The following is an 18,625-nucleotide window of genomic DNA, read 5'->3' on the forward strand; positions in this document are numbered from 1 at the left end:
CGTGGATTTGCACAACGGCTATCGCGACATCACTGTGCAGGTAACGTGCTGCCCACTTATATTTGCGCCATAAGCGGTGCAACGTCGGCAACCGCCTCTAGCTTACAGATATCGGGCCATCTGGCCACCCGTCTTTTTAAAGGTAAGATACAATGCTGCAAAACATCGAAAGCGTGGCGTAGAGAATCGTGAATACACCCTATCGTAAATGCGACGCAGTGGTGACGAATCGGCCCTTCTAGGCCGGGACGGGAGTAAGAGCATCCTCTACCACAATATCGCCCCATCAACCTACGTGACAGTAGAACGTTCGTGGTCGCTGTCTGGACCACAAAGGAATTCCAAGCTTCTGCATCCGAGGACTGAAACCTCTACATGACGCTCTCCCGCCCTGTGGCCGCATTACTCGGCCGGTCCTCGGCCGGGCCACATTGGGACAACATTCACTTCTTGGCTCTGTTTAATCAACTCCGACTGATATAATAGCTCTCTGGTGGTTATGGGCTAATTTAATCGTGCCTTGTGACATTGTTGCAAAGCTGCAGACATCACCGGATGACTAATCCTCTCAACTTTCCCCCGGGAATTTCGGGCCCGCGCTTGCCCGATTAGGTAGTCGCGGGCCCGAAATATCCCTTTCTGGCGACTGCTCTTGCCGTTTTTATCTGCTTGCTCGCTCTTCTCCATGCATTTGATTTCTCAAGCTGTCATCTTTGTACGATCTATACATTCAATATTGACTTAGAGACTACGAACAGCTCAACAAGAACTCAGAAACACGCCTGCGTTGCGTGTGCTCGGCGCAAGATCCGCTGCGACCGGCGGCAACCATGCGCCAATTGTAATGTGCAAACACAGAAGGCTAGGCGACGCGGCCGCAATCTCCAACAGCAAGGAAGTAAAAGACACGAATGTGTATATATAGAGCCCACTCCAGCTCAGCGACATCCCCGGTATCTTGCACGACAGACAACGACAAGTGCGCTGGCGACAGTGCCAACCACCTCACTGGATGCGGGCCTGTTACAACGACTGCGCCAGTGTGAAGCTCTGCTGCGGGAAAACAACGTCAGCCTCCCAAAAACCTCGATAAAACAGCAGTTGGGCCTACTGAATTCACAAACCAGAAGCCTCTCGGTGCGCGATGCGGACTCACATCAAGAGGTCGACGAGGCAGCGCACGTGTGGATCACTTCACCGTGGGTGGCGAAGTTGCTACCAGCACAGGAGACAATCCAAAACGGGATTCTGACCCCGTCATCAGTGACAGAAGCTGAAAGCGAGCAAAGTAGAATGGCAGATGAGGCAACGGAGTTACAAGCATCGTTAGCCCCAAATTTGCAGCCAGACTCGGCACACAGGGAACTAAACCTATGGCTGTCTCTGTCTGTCGAGGTAAGTCACCTCTCTCCGTCCGATCTTCGATTGGCCTTGACCAACCCTAAAGAAAGCTCCGGAACCCAGCTGTGTCAGGTGTCTTTCGCCGACCAGTCGGACAGTCGAGAAACGGACGCACAATCGGAGATGTAGAAGACACCGAGGACGGCAAAAACATGAATGACCCAGCTGCTCCATACGACCTAGCAGGACTTTTCGGAATAACTGGCTGGGTACCCGTGGCACACCCAGAGCCGCGTGTTATCCTGCGGCTGTGGCAGGTCTTTGTCGACAATGTCAATCCACTGATGCGGATCGTCCACGTTCCAACAACGCACCAGATGATTGTTGAGGCTAGCTGGGATGCCAATCATGCACCGCCGGCCACTTCAGCCCTTCTTTTTGCTGTCTACTCACTGGCCGTGATTTCTATGTCACCCAAGGACTATTCCGAGATGTTCTCTGCACCGAATGGTGACGGACGCGTGCCACCAAAACCACCCTCTAAGTTCGAAGTGCTGCGGCAGTATCGGACTGGCGGCGCCCAGGCACTTCTGGCGGCCGGCCTCTTGACTACGAGACATACTGACGTCCTGCGGGCATTTACACTGTATCTTTTAGGAGAGCTCGATGTAGAGCTGTCCAGCACAATGACAGCAGTGGCTACGCACATTGGGATGAAGCTCGGTCTGCACCGTGAGACGAGCATATCGTACGACAACAAGGAGAAGACTGATGGCAGAAATGGAAAAAGCTACGGCCAAATTACTTTCTTTGAGCGTGAGATGCGTCTGCGGCTATGGTGGCAGATCGTGCGCCAGGGTGCCAGTGTAGGTAATTTTGGAAGCGTCGGCAGTCCCAACGGCGGTGCCATCTGTGGATCTGGTGGAAGTGGCTGCAATTGGCTGACGGCACCCGATCCACGACACATGCGTCTTCCACTAAACATCAACGACGTTGACCTCCATCCTGACATGGCCGGACCGCCATTGGAGCACACGGGCCCGACAGAGATTGTGTACCTCTTGATGAAGTACGAGGCGGCTCGATGGATGCGACAGTTTGCAGAGCGCACGTTTGCGTCTCAGAGAGCTGGAAAACACAATATCCACTCACCCTATGAGCTGGCCCTAGCCAAAGATTCAGCCATTGATGAGTTGGAGGAGCTGTTTGAACACAAGTACCTCCGCTACTGCGACCCAAATATTCCACTGCATACGCTCACAGTCTGCATGGGCCGCCTGGCTGTAGCACAGCTCCGGTTCCAGTCGTGGCACCCACGCGTCGTGGTTTCAGCAGGGGAGTCTACAGAAAGGACACCAGCTTTGTTTCCGCAGCAAAGTGCAGATGCTGTGTTCCACAACGCTGTACGCGTACTTGACCTCTACTTCACCAGCCGACAAGTGAAGCGAATTAAAAATAGCTTTGCGGTCTTTCAGATGATGGCCGACGCGGTGATGCGAATATTGGTGGACGCGGTTGTGTATGTCGTGAGCGTTTTGCGAGTGCGAACCGGATGGGATGACGTGACAGACGGGGGTGGGCCGGAGGGTGGCGAAGGCAACAAATACGCTTTAGAACGGCCATTGCGGGTGGTTGAACTATTTTATGCCGAATATGGCGACGACCTGGCCAAGGCGGCAGTTGATGACAAGGAGCAGGGCCAGTGTGAGGAAGTGGCTCTGACGGAAGAGAGTCGCCGGTGGATCTCCGGGACCGCATTTGCAGTTGCCTTTTGCGATCTTACGCTGGAAGCCTGGGAGGCGCGGATGGTGGCCAGACGACAAGATGGCGAGACATCTACACCAGAATTCATCATCGCACTGCAGCAACAGCAACAGGAGCGGCGGCAGCGGAAGGAACAGCACAAAGAAGTTCACACGTGGACAGCAGACCCGCTGCAACTTTCCGACGACATGTCATGGAAACCAGTGGCGTCGTGGAAGTGCGATGGACTTGACTGGGAGCTCTGGAACGACTTCCTGCAAATGTAGGCTGCAGACCTCCGTGTGATATAGTTATATCATCGGGTAAATACTATCAAGAAGGGACGAAACTCATCAGCATAGTTTACTTTAATTTTCACCTCACACTCTTAAAGTTTCACCAGAACCAGTCGAATAAGCTTTGCAAACACGGCCTTGACGTCGTTGAAATAATTGTCCTGTAGCAGCTTCTGAATGATCGGTTGGGCGTTGTGTGCATCAAACGTCTTGCGGCTTCGATACCGCTCAAAGAAGTGGTATTTCGTGACATCCTGTGTATCTCGACATATACAGTAGTAGATAGAGCCGGATTCAAAATGCGTCAGTCGCGTGGTCTCGGCATGGACTGCCTCCAGAGCATCTGCGTGCCCGGGGAAGGTATAGACCTCAAAGGATCGGCCCAGGGGCATAGACCTGTAAATCTATGTCACATACAACTCTGTAGACGGAAAACTCGTCCTCTGGGACCCGCAGAGTCTCTTGTGAGGGTGCGCGCTGCAGGTCGGCCATGGTATTGAAGTATCAAGTTGGCTTTATCAAACCGGTATACGTCTAGCAGTTCAGATTTCCTATATTGATGGAATGTGCTATCTGAGGTCTGAGAGACGTCATTATGAGTCATTTGCTAATAGTCGATGCTTTGTGGAAAAGTGTTATGCATATGGCTAGATCTGCCGTCAGTGGGAGCACGAACTGGGATTGTGATCGTGAGTCTGCTTGGACACGTCATCGCACTAAGGGTTCTTGGTCTAGTGGTATGATTCTCGCTTAGGGTGCGAGAGGTCCCGAGTTCGATCCTCGGAGAACCCCCACGATTTTCGCGTCGGTGGTTTAGTGGTAAAATCTGTCGTTGCCATCGACAGGCCCCGGGTTCGATTCCCGGCCGACGCATTTTTTACTCAAAACGACCTAGGCGTAAGGCTTCCTTATGTTAGATATCAACGTGAGGTTGTCGACTGCAGCATTTTTGTTTATGTTACTCAACGTCAGAGAGCCTTCCAGTTCTGCGGAATTATCGCTAAGAAATCAGCTACAGGTAAAGGAAATCCGACTTTTATTTCGTAAAAATAGCGTAGGCCGGGCCGAGTTATAGCTTTCATAGTTTTATCTTCAATGAAAGCAGAATCGTGTTTAGAAACAAGACGGAAACTAATCTCTTATACCGTCATGGCGATCAAAGTTTAGCGCCATTAGGCTACATGTTTCTGCCCCCAGGACATTGTGCACGGGATTTTCTATCTGTGGGTGTCAATGAGGGGTGCCTCGGTTTCTACTCCGTACCTCTTGGTGGACAAACAAAATATATTGTTGTTACCGGTAGTTAGGACAAGCTGAGTACCCAAAGAAGACTGGCGCATTGAGTTGATCAATCACGTCTGTCTAGTATATCCACCTCCAGTACTCCGTATCTACGAAGCAAAGACGGAGTTTAAAGTACTCCGTAGGATGTCCATAAATTCGTAGATATAAATGCCTTTCAGCTTTGGGCTGAAGATGCATTGCCAAAACCGGAGTAATGCGGGGGCTATTTGCTCGAATGACCTTGATCCAAGTGACCTTGGTAGAAACCGTAGGCCATTGGAGGCTTGGCTTGTATATCGAATGGTTGTCGTCGTTGTTGTCTTCCATGTTTCATCTCGTGTTCTACTCTATGGCCAATGACCGGGCAACACCAGAGAGAGTGTGATGCATGGCTGCCTAATTTGTTCCTGTCGGGCTAAGCGGAACTCGTTTGTTAAGCTTGTCTCTGCCACAACTTTTCCAGTTTTGTTCTTCTCCATTTCCTTTCGTTTTAGTTACCGAACAACCAAACGAAACAACAAATTGACCAACCTCGTCCGCCCCCCAAAACATAACTTCAACCTTCTGATCACGAGAGCGACAATAAATATGGATGACAACATGAGGAATTGCGACCAGATTGAAACGTGGTATAATAATGCCATTCCCCGTCGACAGGACGTCCTAGGCGATTATGCTGGCCGGGAATTGTGTGCCATCCATGGGGAGTCCTTGCTTGTATACTGTATCGGCGAAGCCAAGGTTGATTTTCAGGGTAGGCTAATTCCTTTATCATTTTCTCCGTCTATTTCGGCCCCCAGGCTGATCACTGCATCATTGCTATCGCTACTAGATGGGTTCCAGTTGTTGCATGCCGTCCATGCCGTAGAGCTTTTTCTCAGCAAGCTGCAGAAGCGTCAATGTCATTTCCAGGTGCTCTGGTTCGCTGACCATGAGGGTCTGTTGCTTGACAGTCAACTCGCCCGAGCTGACCCAGACGTGGCCTGTACCACTGACACGAACTTCTGCAAGATCCGTCTTGCGCGGGCTGTGTTGATTGAGCACCTTCAACGACATCCACAGGTGGCGTCCAGTTTCAGCTTTGATTCTATGGACAGTGAAAAGTTCCTCCAGCATCTGGCAGAGAACCCACTACGCCTCTTTTTCGTGTCGGATCGCAGTAAAGCCTTCTCTGCACCGAATGATGGACAAAACCAAGGAGGCCTCATGACATTCCAGAGTATCATCTATCGTCTTAACACCCAGGGATACACAGTGGCCCTAATGGACGATATAGAATTCCAGAGCTCTGAGGTAAGACGTCTAGTATTCCTTTTAAAGTATACCCCCTGCTTAGAATCAACACCAGGTCCGATGCACTCTGTTTTCTGCCACGCGTGGACTGCCCTTTAAAAAGGGAGACTGGCTTCCTGTGCCCTTGCCACCGTCGAACTACGATGAAATAGCTGACCATACATACGACGTTCACGCCCTCCTGCACGGCATAAAGCGCTGCTCGGTGCGAGAGCTTGTGTCAATATTGGTGCTCGCTGATATCCTCAAGATCGATAGCAGCTCATCGATGAAACAGCGGGTGGTAGCGTTTCTCGCCCATCTTGCCATTTTGAAGCACTGCTCGCTCTCGAACCGCCCGGTGCATCCTGGTGTGGCACGCAGCAATGAAGAGTTGTCCTTTCTCAAAGTGTACTGCGAGCTCTCACGGAAGGTCTTGGGAGAACGCCCATGGGAGGTGGCCGTGGGTTCCACCTCGACCTCCGTAGTTTGGGATGCATACGATCTCGTGGACGGGCGGCTGTGGTTGGCAGTTCTGGAAGGTCAATCCAGCGTCACAAGCGAGACCAAGATGGCTTCCGACTTTCGTGACCTGACCACACGTCTTTCGGCACTCTGTGGCTTCGACCTGCAGGATTGTCTGCCTGGTTATCTCAGTACATCCTCCTCACCGACAACTGAAGCTCTCACAGTGCCTTCTACCATCATCACTGGCTCCATCCTTCCGTTTCAGCACCCAGACTTTGATGATTTTTTGGGCGATGTGGCCGTGCCTGTAGACTGGGATGCTGAACAAACTCTGGCTAGCAGCCATAATTCGACTCAAGTCTCACAAGAAGAGACACATTGGCACAATACCAAGAAGCTGGCAGCAACAACGATAAACAAACCGGACCCTAGGAAAATGTTTTATTTCAACCGCCGCAACCAGCGTTTCATGACACAGATTCGAGACTATGCTGCCAGCTTGACTAATGCAACGGGCAAGATTCTCGACCGCGAGACCATCGTCACGGCGGTACCACCCAAAAAGCTACAGACAGTAGTTCAAAAGAGTTTCAAGGGCAAATCTAGAGAAAGAAAGGCTGTGACCAGCAACAAGAATGTGGCACAAGAATACCAAAAAGCCAAGCAAGTTCCGAACATTGTCATGAGATGGCGCTCGGCCTACGAGAATCTGCAGAAGGAAAAAGATACTCTCAAGCAGTATGAAGCAGCCGTGAAGTACTTTCAGAACTTGTCTCCGCTGAGTCGCGACATTGTCGGTGCCGACGTGGTGCTCCACGTCTGCAACATCCTCGGCAAATGCCTGTGCGATAGCAGCAGCAAGCTAAAAATGATCGGTGAGGAAACCTCCGCGTGTTTTGTCTGGGATAGTGAAGAGCACATACATATCGTTGACGCGTTATACTAGCTCCCAATATAGCAGCGCTCATATGGGCACAGATTCAGGAGCTGAGCCGACTGCCACTGTCTGCCGAGGCTGTGCAGATCGCCCAGGACCTGTGCAAGGCGGTGATGATTCCAGTCGGGCCACTTTCCGTTCGCACAGATGGTCTCATCACTCCCCTCGAATCGCGGTCTGCAACAGTGCGTGTGATAAGCACGCTCGAGAGGGCAAAAGACGATGCGCGTCTAGTGACTCGGCCGGCCGCTTTCCAGCTCGGAGTCTGTGGGCCATATCTAGAGCGAGGCTTTGACTCGCAGCCGGATGCGCGCGTGCTGAACTTTGAGCCGGATGGATGGCAGCGCAAGGTTCTGGATGCGATCGATGAGCGGCAGAGCTTGTTTGTGGTGGCGCCAACATCGGCAGGCAAGACCTTTATCTCGTTCTACGCCATGAAGCAGGTGCTGAAACAGAGCAATGACGGCGTTCTCGTCTATGTGGCCCCAACGAAAGCGCTGGTCAACCAAGTCGCTGCCGAGATCGAGGCGCGCTTTTCCAAGACGTTCCCACAGAGCAGCAGTGGTGGAAAGTCGGTATGGGCCATCAAAACACGTGACCAGTGCATCAACAACCCGACAGGTTGCCAGGTTCTGGTGACGGTACCGCACATGCTGCAGATCCTACTAATGTCACCTAGCAGCATGGAGGGTAGTAATCCGTGGCCTCTGCGGCTGCGCTGGATCATTTTTGACGAAATACACAGCATTGGACAGTCCGACGAGGGAGTCGTGTGGGAACAGCTCGTGCTGATGGCACCCTGTCCCATCATTGCGCTGTCGGCTACCGTTGGAAACCCCTATGCGTTCCGGGACTGGCTCACTAGCTGTGAGAAGTCCAAAGGCCGCCAGATACGCATGATCACGCACTCTTCGCGGTACTCGGACCTACGCAACTACGTCTGGATGCCGTCGAGACATTTTCAATTTTCCGGCGTTACGGCTGAAGACAGCCGTCGATGGCCGATTCCTGGCTTAGAAGCTGATGGCTATAACGAGAAAACGCCATTTATGGTTGTGCATCCGGTGGCGAGTCTGATAGATCGGTATCTTTATGCTTTCTTATTCATATATTTTGTACTTTGTAATACTAACTACTGTAATAGAAGCAGGGATTCTTTAGACGACATAAGCCTCGAGCCACGCGACTCTGTGCTTTTGTGGCGCAGCTTAAAAAGGCACCACACCGCAGATTTTCCGCTTGACCCTTCGCTTAACCCGGACGTTTTCTTCTCTTCTAAGCTATCGGTAACCAAGGAACACGCCGTGGCCTGGGAAGTTCAGCTAAAGAAGGTGTTGCTGTCTTGGATGCATGACCATCGCTCGCCCTTTCCAGCAGTGCATAAAGACCTTAGTCCGATAGGCCTCCGAAGAAATTCAGGAGGTTACCATATTTCAAGTAAGCTCTTAGAGCTGTTGACTGACCTGCGCAGACATGGAGCCGTGCCGGCACTGCTGTTTCTGTACGACCGCAAGCTTTGCGAATATTCGGTGTGGCACATAGTGGAAGGGCTTGTGAGCGCTGAGAAGGCGTGGAAGAAAAACAGCACTGAATGGAAGCAAACCATGGCAAGCTTCGAGAAGCATCAAAAGGCCAAGACAGCAAAGAAGGCGCCAAAAATATCCCGCAGTACAAAGGGGAAAAAAAACGACGATGACGGCAACATATCCAAATTTGAAAGCATGCGCGAGGCTGCCAACCAGGAAGTCAGCAAGTGGGACTTGTTCGACCCAAACGCACCGCTAGCAGAGTTCAGCCTAGCGAACCACACAAGGCTTCCTGCGTCGGAACTGGAGAAGATTATCAAAAGCCTCGACGGTGCCGGCATAAGGCCCTTTTTTATCGAAGGACTCCGCCGCGGTGTCGGTGTGCACCATGCTGGGATGAGCCGTCGATATAGACAGATGTGGGTTTCCATTTGCTTGATATACCGCCCTGTCACATTCTTTTCTAATCCGATTCTAGTGTCGAAATGCTCTTCCGCAAAGGCTTTCTAACCGCCGTCGTGGCCACCGGAACACTGGCTCTAGGCATCAACATGCCATGCAAGACAGTCGTCTTTGTTGGCGACTCAACCTATCTGAATGCCCTCAATTATCGCCAGGCCTCTGGCCGTGCTGGTCGCCGCGGCTTTGATACCCTAGGCAACGTCGTCTTCTATGGCTTTACGCCCCAGCGCGTCATGGAGGTGTTGTCGTCGCGGCTGCCCGATCTCCGTGGCCACTTCCCGCTCTCAACGTCGCTAATCCTGCGCACATGCATGTTGCTGCACCAGACGGACCGCTGTTCTTTTGCCCGCGACTGCATCGTGCGCTCGCTCTTTTCGCAGACACGCATGTACATGGGCGGACCGGCTGGACAAGACGCCATCAAGCACCACCTGCGCTTTTCTATCGAGTATCTGCGCCGTAACCATATGCTCTCGGTTCGTGGAGTGCCCCTCAATTTTGCCGGCCTCGTCGGCCACCTCTACTACACCGAGAACAGCGCGTTTGCCTTTCACGCACTGCTGCAGGAGGGCTACTTTCACCGGCTGTGTGCTGGATTTTCCGGGAGGGCCTCCAACACAGACGAAGTGATGCGAACCATGGTCCTCGTGCTGTCCCACCTCTTCTGTCGACGGCTCTGTCGCCGTTACCAGGACCAGACATGGCTGGCGACCGTGGTCAAGCCGTCGTCGTCCATTGTCCTCCTGCCACTGCTGCCATCGGATGCCTCTGCGATCCTGCGGGCGAACAACGCGAAGACGCGGACCATCTTCCAGACATACGTCCAAAGCTACGTGCGCCAACATCTGGCCGACCAGCCCGACCGATCCCTGCCACTGACAGGTATCCTCGTGGGACCGCAAGGTGACCACAGCAGCAGTGGAGGCGTGCAGCTGCGGTCGCCCTTTGCTGCACTGTCGGGCTTTACCGACGACTTTCAGTCGGTGCACGACCTCTGCGAGACCGTGCGCGCCGGTGTCTTCCTGCAAGAGGCGTCTGTGCCGTACCTTCCTGTGTCCCCAGATGATACCGACGGCGTGCCTCTTAACGCATACATCTACGACTTCTTCCGTCACGGTGACCTGAGTGCGCTGAAAAATGGCAACGGCATCAGAGAAGGCGATGTGTGGTTTTTGCTGCAGGAATTCAGCATGATTCTGGCCACCATCGTCACCAGTCTGACCCTATTTCTGGAACCGGATGCGGTGGCATTGGATGATTTGGGAGTGGATGAGGATATGTGGGACGAGGAAGATGAGCAGGACGAGCAGGACATGGATTATGAGGGCGAGAACGTCCAAAAGATGTCTACTGCGGACACTGGTACCGCGGCCGTCGCACGTCTACACAAGGAGAAGCGGAAGAAGGAAAAGGTGGCCGATTCCTGGGAGGATGAGACGGATTCAGATTCATCCACCTCGACCACTACGACAAAATCAGCAACGGTCATCTCCACAAGCAGACCCAAAGACAATGAAAGCCAGATGCGTCTCCGGAATGTGCTTTCGGCCTTTAAACAGCTGAAGGCGCAGTTTGATGTGAAATTTCGCAAGGTCTGGGCATGATGGGAGGGTGCCCATGCACACATATACTTGTATATGCGACTATTTCGTGGAGACTCCCCATAGAACAGTCAAGGTCACCTGGCAAGAAGGCCTCCGATATTTGGAAGTGCACTACGAGTTTAGTGGGCTCAACAGAACGCTATGACAGTTGCAAATTGCATGTAAGGCTATTTTGGCTTCTGTGCATACGCCACACAGCCAGGGAAATAGGCATGCACATTTGGGTTACGCCATTCCCGGCGCAGAACGGCGATATATACTGAAATCTCCGTGGGAGTCCAGCCGAGTTGGGTTGCCATTAGGCCTATGAAGCCTTCAAAATCGTTGGCGAAGGTGGCATGAGTGTATGCTCCAACTTGATGTAGCCGCTCGTCTTTCGGCCATTCGGAAAGTGGAAGCTAAAGCCATTAGCCAGGAGTAAGATGATTATGTAACAAGGCCGCCGGCTTACCTTGTAGGATTTCTCGGTAATATCGACGAATCCAGCATCTCTAAGACCATTATGCTGCCTGCCTTCCCCAACAGGATGAAAGGACATTGGAAATCCAAGTTTCTTAGTGCCCTCTGTATAAATGTGGCCCCATTGTGATAGAGCCATCTTCTCATTCACGCTGCCGTCATCCGAGCTGACATTGCTGTCAAAGTCACAGGACTCGATATAGCCACCGGGCTTCAACACCCTAAAGGCCTCTTTGAACAGCTTTGTCCAGTCCTGGACGCAACCAGACAACCACCGCACGTGAACGTAGTCGACGGAATTTTCATCGAATGTCCATGGCTTCGAAAAGTCGTCGATTTGGCTACAAGGACATTCAGTTGGATCACATGAAAAGGGCCAAGGAAAAGAGAGCAAGTACAAGAAAACGTTCGGCGGGACCCAATGTGGCTGGATGGGCGATATATCGGTGCCGATGACCGTCGCCTCTGGATGCATATCTGCAAAATCGCTGTCTTCATTAGCCGCTGAATTAAAGTCAATGAAGTTTGGCAGAGGTGGTAACATACATAGCCCAAATGCCAGTTCCTGTACCGATGTCGATTGCTTTCTATCACAGAACACTGTGTCAGCTGCAGTGCTTTTTTGGTGGATGATTTAACTTACATCAATATGCTCTGGCAGGGGCGCAAGATAGAGCTTGTCATCCATAAGCATTGTGAGCGCATGGTGTCTGTTCTAGAATTAGTATATAAAGCTCGTACATTTCTGGCTCACAACGCTTACCCGATATCGAGCGACGTATTTTGGCGGTCATCGTTAGGACCCCTATGCTCCGTTAGTGGTGGCAATGTAAGATATAGCACCCAGGATATACATACCAATACTGCTCTCCGGAATCATGGTGATATCTTCGGCCATTAATCTGGCGATACTCAAGGATGCTCGACCTAAGGGAATCCGTGGAGCCGGAAACCGAATTGCCCATTGCAGAGTCATTGTCATCCTAGAAGCCTTCAGCACATGCTACTTCTTTCTTCCTCGCCTTCTCTCGATGGGGAGGGCCTACCCCATCAGCTTCCAGATCTACCCAGACTTGAGGGGGGCGGAGATGACTTCGTGACTCTATGGCAGGACCAGTCGGGGAGGAAGCCGTTCCCGTGACTGGCACTTCTTCTTCCACAGTCATCTGGCCAGCCATGATGACATCAACAGAACTTGAACGCAAGCACGGTGCAGTCGCAAATTAAGCCGTCCTCATAGGCTCCTACTTCAAAGTAGGCAAACGAAGCAAACAAAACAAAACAAAGATACTCCGCAGAGATGAAAGTGTTTCAAACTTATAAACAAAACGTTACTCGGCGAACCATATATTTCTCCTGCCATTAATTACGTCTAGATAGGAGGGTTAGCTGGCTATTTAGCGTGCTGCAATCCTTTCTGCCCTGTTTACGGCTGATTGACTATTGAATGAAGATACGGAGTACACGCGAGACTTGGCTCATTCCATCGGATGTGTGCAACGGACATTGAGGCACACCTGATCAAGGAAGGCGGTTTGGTGACCATGCATGCACACAGGGCCCCTTGCAATGTTGTAAGGAATTTGTGTGTGTTGTTCGTCAGTCCGGCACTTCTTATTGGTGTAAATTTGCAGGTAGTCATGTGGATTCAACTTATCGCTCCAACAGACACATCATTATTTACGCGAGAACGGATCCGTCCCGCGCTGTCCAGGTATTGGTCTGAATGGATGTGGGTATCTGACAAGTCAGGCTATATACTCCGTACGGAGCAGGTGGTCCAAGCCTTGGGTCCACCACCCCAGTACGACGTACAGAGTACAGAGTACGGAGTACGAGGACAAGTACGGAATATCCTTGTTGGGAAGCAGCGGTGGTTCTGGCGCGCCTCGTATCGACATGCACTCCTTCGTTCGGAGATCATACCATTTGGGTACTAGCTATGTGTATGGGTCGGACTTGAAATACCAGGTTCTGGACAGAAGCTGCGTCTGCTGAAGTAGATCCACTGCTCCAGAGAAACTCCTGTCAACAGCTTGATTCACTAGGCCCCAGACGCAAGTTAAGGCACGCGAATTGTTATATGCGAAAACGGCGGGTTACTATTTGCAGTTCATGTTTGCATAAACTCTGTGTTTTTGCCTTACCGGTGTTTTCACGTGCAATGGCAGGCCTCTAAGGCGGCCGCAAAACAAATTCTTAAGGCTTGGCGCCAATGGCAAATGCATCAGGTGCGAGCCACCGCTATGGACAGATTACGACGAAAACACGGCACGGAAACAACGTGGACATTGGGTCTTAACACGGACTTGTACATATATACAAACGTGGTAAGCGCCGTGTGGATATCTGACCAATATAATCAGTAAGAAGCGTAGATCAAGAATGTTATATGTATGATACCCCAAGTCTTGGAGTTTTCAGAACAGTTTTTGTAGCTCTAATAGCATCCTTTTTTTCCTTTGAAGAAATGACCGATTCTAGCTTTCTCTGACCTGTTTTACGTTGCCCTGCCCTTGCTAGCACTTCTCACAGTTGGCTCGAGCGGAAACACAGACTTCTCCGGGGTCACACCGGTGTAGAGGTGGTCCCAGCGGTCTTTCAGTGCCTCCGGTGTTGGCCATGCGTATTCTGGGTCACGAAGCCAAAGACGGACCAGGTGGCGACTGGTGGTACGCAGCTGTTAGTAAAAGGAGACTCAAAAGGTAGAACGAGCTATGTGAACGTTGTTGACCACGAGGAACTGAAGAAAAGAAAAAAAAAGAAAAAAAAACACCTACTGCTTCTCGGGAGAGTCCGTAAAGGCGCCCCGGGTATGGAATATGCTCAGATTATTAACATACTGGATGTCTCCTTGGTGGAAATTGAGGGCCACCGCGTTGCGCTCTGCCGTAAAGTGGAGAGCATCGAGTGCCTCCGCCTGCGCCTCAGTGATGGGTGGAATATCCGAAGACCGCGGCAAGCCCCAGTAACCGGTGAAGGAGCGCCGCGCATACTGTATGACCAGGCGGGGCTTCTCGTTTACATGAGACGAAACATTGTTCTCATTGCTGTCCAGGGCAGTCGATATCGGCACCTGATGCAGCAACGGTCTCAGGGAAAACTTGCGTGCCGACTTGCCAAACTCGTCAAAGGCCCAGGGCTCTGCGAGAGTGCGTATGAGGTCGGGCCGTCGCTCAGCTAGCTCGTTGTAAACGCAATAGCTGCTGGACAGGTAGCTCTCGCCGCCGTGGGCCGATTCGGCCAGCGCAAACAGGGCGATCACGTCGCCGGCGTCGGTATGAAACACCTGCTTCTCAGTCGTGTATGCAGGCGCACCGATGCTGGCCGCATCCACCTTGCCCGTCAGATCTTTGATGTGTGCGAGCACGACGTCTGCTGGCTTGCCCTGGTACTGCACGTCCTGGCGTCCTCGCAATGGCGCTACGTGAGACGAGATGCCCGCGTAGATGATGATGTTGTCCTCTAGAGTGTGCTCAGTCACCGGCACACCGCGCACGACCTTGAAGCCGTGGCCCTGGTGTAGCTCTCTGGATACATCACGGAGCATCGCATGTAGATTGGGTAGAGGAAACGATTCCTGGCTGACGAAACTTATGGGCTTGCCGAGAGCTACACAAGAATAATGGCGTCAATAATCTTTCCAGATTTCTCGTACAAGGCTTGCTGTGCTCACATTTGAAGTGCTGCAGTGCACTGCGGATCTCTGCAATGTCGTCCGCAGTCAGTACGTAGTTCCAGTCGTAGTTCCCTGCGAGGCTGTCGCGGTCCCAAACTAGGTCTGAGTTCAGCTTCTTCGGGAACCCTGCAGGAAGCTCATGGCCAAGCTTTTCGGTTTCTGCCCGCCTCTTCGACCGGTTCGTGTACTTTTCTAGATCTGGCGTGTAGCTGATGTCCGGCTGGCCAGGAGGGCCGTGCGAGACTTGAGATGCGATCACAGCTGCTGCCATACTTTTGTTCGTTTTATTTTCTCGTTCCCTTTTTCCGTCGCTAGTGACGGACCTTTAATGCCCAGTTTCTGTTTGACGTCTCGTAATATATAACACACTGAGAATCTCCCCCCGGGCCGAGATGGCATTGTCGAAATAGTCGCGGTGCAATGATGCAATAATTTGATAGCGTAATGAGGCCATCCGTTTTGCCGACGCCGCACGCCATCGATGCATTCCACTTCGTGATGCGATAAACACGTGGCAACAAACGTTGTATGTTAGCACGCAATCATTTGTGCATAGCGGGAGTTATGAAAATCCGGAGCTGTCTTTTCGAAATGTTCATCAGCCATATAAGTATTTCACGCAATTGCATAATCAAGAGCTTCAAAAACTACAACGATGTTATTGTGTTTAGTTGAGAGGCCTGCAGCAGGACCCGTATTACTAGTCGATAATGTCACTTTTGTGCGGGGAAAAATGCTACCACGAAATGTTGTCCTTATGGGGTAACAAACACACCTGCAACTGGATAATATCTTGTATACGCTATGAGGGCACATGATGCTGCACCTGTTCAGTATCTGGCTCTCTTGTAACAGTAAGATCTCAGTCACAATTCTTCAAACTTGGTGATGTAAAAGTAGTAGATGCCAGCATCCGGCCAGTCCCTGGCGTCCATAGTTCCCATCAGCACGTTGTCCGAAACCCGACGAAACGAGTCGATAATGGCAACTTTGTCGTATACCAAGGCGGCAGATACAACTCCCCGAAACTTAACTTCACGCAGCTGTGGGGTGGGTCAGTTGAGCTTTCTAAGTGAATGAAGCTTCGATGAACTCACTCTTGCATGTCCATACTCGGATAGCCACTTTCGCTCCCCATTTTCGTCGAAGATCACAATCGGGTCGATATCGTCAACGGAGCGGAATTCTTTCCCTGCCCATTTAAAAGTTTGAAGCAGCTTGTGGACAGGATGGCCACTGTCAAAGCTGCCTCCATTCCACTTGCCTGTCATAGCTTCTGGAGAAACAGGAGGGAGCTCGTCGAAAATTTGTGCAAGCTCAGACTCCTTGAGAAGCCCTTCTGCTTTGGTGAGTGCGTTAAATCGCTGTACAGCTCTGTTGCAACCAAACGCTTCATGTTAGCAACGCATAGATCTGAGGCTTGGACTTTCAGTCACTGAAACTAACGTCATTGTAATCGTGGCGTATGGTGAGATGTGTTCAAATAAGAGATGGACCTGGAGTGAGACAGGGACAGAGGCTGCAGACACGTCCTAGATTTCTGTATTTATATCCACAGCATGACGATCGACAGAGACGCGGGGTTGTATCACACGAGGGGCTGCCGACATCCACTATCACACCACATTTCTACGAGTACGATACGTCGTATGTGCTCGTACGGAGTAACCGCAACAATGAAACATTGACAGGGGGGTTTCTTTTGCTCAAGGCCTCTGCGAGTGCGCTTTATGGGGTGTTATGTGCGGCAATTGGGTTAAGCCACCGTTCATGATGAAATTTTGCCTATCTGATCTTGGTAAGCCTAATTAAGCTATGAAGGACGGAAAAGATGCGGCTGTGTCGGCGGAGATCTGCGAGCTAGACAATCGCTGTGCTTCAATTATGCGGCAGCCTTGCCTAGAAAACGTCTCTAGTCCTACAAAGCAGTGGCCAGATGGACACATCTTATAACGGTTTTGGCCCCACGTGAGTAATTAACGCGGCATGTTTAGTAATCTCTTGAAATCTATCAGCAGTTGAAGGCAAAGATGTGTAAGAAGAAATTGCCAGCTTCCCTTCCAGCACTGAATTATAACATTTTACCCGACATATGTGTGAAAACGTAAGTTACGTTGTATTATCTCGGGTGAGGATTTCTCTCCGTGGGGCCGATTTGTCGCCTTATATAAAGCCTAAACTCGATAGAAGTTGAACAAGTATTTCATCTTGCGGAGCCGGGACTTGTTTATCCCTCACCTCGCTGTGGCCTCACGCCCAAGTGCATACTATATGTCGTGTCCTGAATTTAGTTCTGGGAAGTTTCCACTTTAGGTGATCGATCTCCTGTGCTGGAATGCAACTTCTATAGTAGTTTTGGAACTACCCCTAGGTTCAAAGACGGCACGATACTTACTAGGCGTCACAAGTTCAGCTCCAGAGACAAATATAAATCTGAAGATGTGCCCCCAAGCTTTCATGGCTTTCGCAGCTTAGACCAGTAGATGTCCGCATCCTCCATGACCTTCTTGTACCAGCCATCCAGCGGCCCGACAACGTTAATGTCCTTTTGGCCACCCTTGATGATCTGCTCACTGGTCCAATTCATCGTCATATTCTCCTTGTTGAAGCGGCCCGTCAGATCCAGCAGCTGATCATTGGACGCCCCGAAGATGACCCGCCCAATGTTGGCCCAGTAGATCGTGGCCGTGCACATGGCACACGGCTCCCAGGTCGAGTACAGCGTGCACGTCCACAGATACGGCTGCGAGTAGTGGTTCGCGGCTAGCCGCGCCAACGATGCTTCTGCGTGCTCGACATGCGACACGGACTGATGCAGCAGGAGCACTGTCTCGTTGTCGGGGCCGACAAGGATGCCCGCAAACGGCCGCTTTCCGTGCTGTGTGTGCGCATTGTGCTGCAGCTCCAGCACTTTCGTCATGCTCTAACATACCAAAGGTAAGCCGCGCAAGTCTAATCGGATGGCTTGGGATTGTCCGGCTGAAAGGGCTCTCACAGCATCAATCTGGGCCTGGGTTGGCTCTGTACGGGGTGGGAAGAACCCAGTGCTGTCTGCTGTGGCCATTCTGAATAGGCGTCGTATATTCAAGTCCAGGACAAGAAATGTGGTTGTCAGAAGAGGCGCTGCGCACACGTGGAAATTTATTGGTTCATTCACTCATTTTTATCGCGGGCAACGGCGATAGCCGCGTCTGACCTTATCTTATACTAAGTTTTAGTTTTATCCAAAAAGCTAAAGCTCAAGGGCGTTTTCCAAGGGACCTCCATATGTGCAGTAGCGCTGGGGTTTGTGTCCGGATAAAGGCACGATCCGGGAAACGGTCTATGTGATAATCCAAGACCGTCGCTATCATCGCCATAATCGCAAATTAAAAATCAAGTGTATAGGTGCTGTCGAACATCACATTTCTGTAGGGTAAAGAAACTGTATAGCGTAATATTATTGGTTGAAGGTAGTACGACGGGAATGTTAAAGATGAAAGATCCATCCCATGCACAGAGTACTTCCGATTCACAACTATTCAAAGACTATTGTCAAGCATTGGAATCCGCCA

At 51.2% G+C, this 18,625-nt stretch overlaps 6 protein-coding genes across 6 annotated transcripts; 2 read left to right on the top strand and 4 right to left on the bottom strand.

Moving 5' to 3' along the window:
- Positions 1–1,553: 1,553 nt before the first annotated feature.
- On the top strand, positions 1,554–3,371 carry CMQ_2213 (fungal specific transcription factor domain containing protein; the record flags this gene model as incomplete). The annotated part of the gene is made up of 1 exon (XM_014316171.1): positions 1,554–3,371. One exon carries the CDS (start codon positions 1,554–1,556, stop codon positions 3,369–3,371), a length of 1,818 nt encoding a protein of 605 aa, XP_014171646.1.
- A 2,556-nt stretch (positions 3,372–5,927) lies between these two features.
- CMQ_2238 (dead deah box DNA helicase) lies at positions 5,928–10,933 on the top strand (the record flags this gene model as incomplete). Its single annotated transcript, XM_014316196.1, has 5 exons — positions 5,928–5,957; positions 6,013–7,279; positions 7,366–8,425; positions 8,813–9,286; positions 9,346–10,933. 5 exons carry the CDS (start codon positions 5,928–5,930, stop codon positions 10,931–10,933), a joined length of 4,419 nt encoding a protein of 1,472 aa, XP_014171671.1.
- A 304-nt stretch (positions 10,934–11,237) lies between these two features.
- Positions 11,238–12,290, bottom strand: CMQ_2163 (methyltransferase type 11; the record flags this gene model as incomplete). The annotated part of the gene is made up of 5 exons (XM_014316121.1): positions 11,238–11,733; positions 11,939–11,979; positions 12,036–12,102; positions 12,156–12,197; positions 12,247–12,290. 5 exons carry the CDS (start codon positions 12,288–12,290, stop codon positions 11,238–11,240), a joined length of 690 nt encoding a protein of 229 aa, XP_014171596.1.
- Positions 12,291–13,892: 1,602 nt separating this feature from the next.
- CMQ_2496 (taurine catabolism dioxygenase family protein) lies at positions 13,893–15,342 on the bottom strand (the record flags this gene model as incomplete). The annotated part of the gene is made up of 3 exons (XM_014316454.1): positions 13,893–14,058; positions 14,173–15,004; positions 15,069–15,342. 3 exons carry the CDS (start codon positions 15,340–15,342, stop codon positions 13,893–13,895), a joined length of 1,272 nt encoding a protein of 423 aa, XP_014171929.1.
- A 595-nt stretch (positions 15,343–15,937) lies between these two features.
- Positions 15,938–16,522, bottom strand: CMQ_2444 (uncharacterized protein; the record flags this gene model as incomplete). Its single annotated transcript, XM_014316402.1, has 3 exons — positions 15,938–16,114; positions 16,169–16,445; positions 16,518–16,522. 3 exons carry the CDS (start codon positions 16,520–16,522, stop codon positions 15,938–15,940), a joined length of 459 nt encoding a protein of 152 aa, XP_014171877.1.
- A 1,004-nt stretch (positions 16,523–17,526) lies between these two features.
- On the bottom strand, positions 17,527–18,135 carry CMQ_2328 (cmp/dcmp deaminase, zinc-binding protein; the record flags this gene model as incomplete). The annotated part of the gene is made up of 2 exons (XM_014316286.1): positions 17,527–17,994; positions 18,067–18,135. 2 exons carry the CDS (start codon positions 18,133–18,135, stop codon positions 17,527–17,529), a joined length of 537 nt encoding a protein of 178 aa, XP_014171761.1.
- Between the last annotated feature and the right edge of the window lie 490 nt (positions 18,136–18,625).

Source organism: Grosmannia clavigera, assembly GCF_000143105.1.
Source record: "Grosmannia clavigera kw1407 unplaced genomic scaffold GCSC_156, whole genome shotgun sequence".
Taxonomy (NCBI): domain Eukaryota; kingdom Fungi; phylum Ascomycota; class Sordariomycetes; order Ophiostomatales; family Ophiostomataceae; genus Leptographium; species Leptographium clavigerum.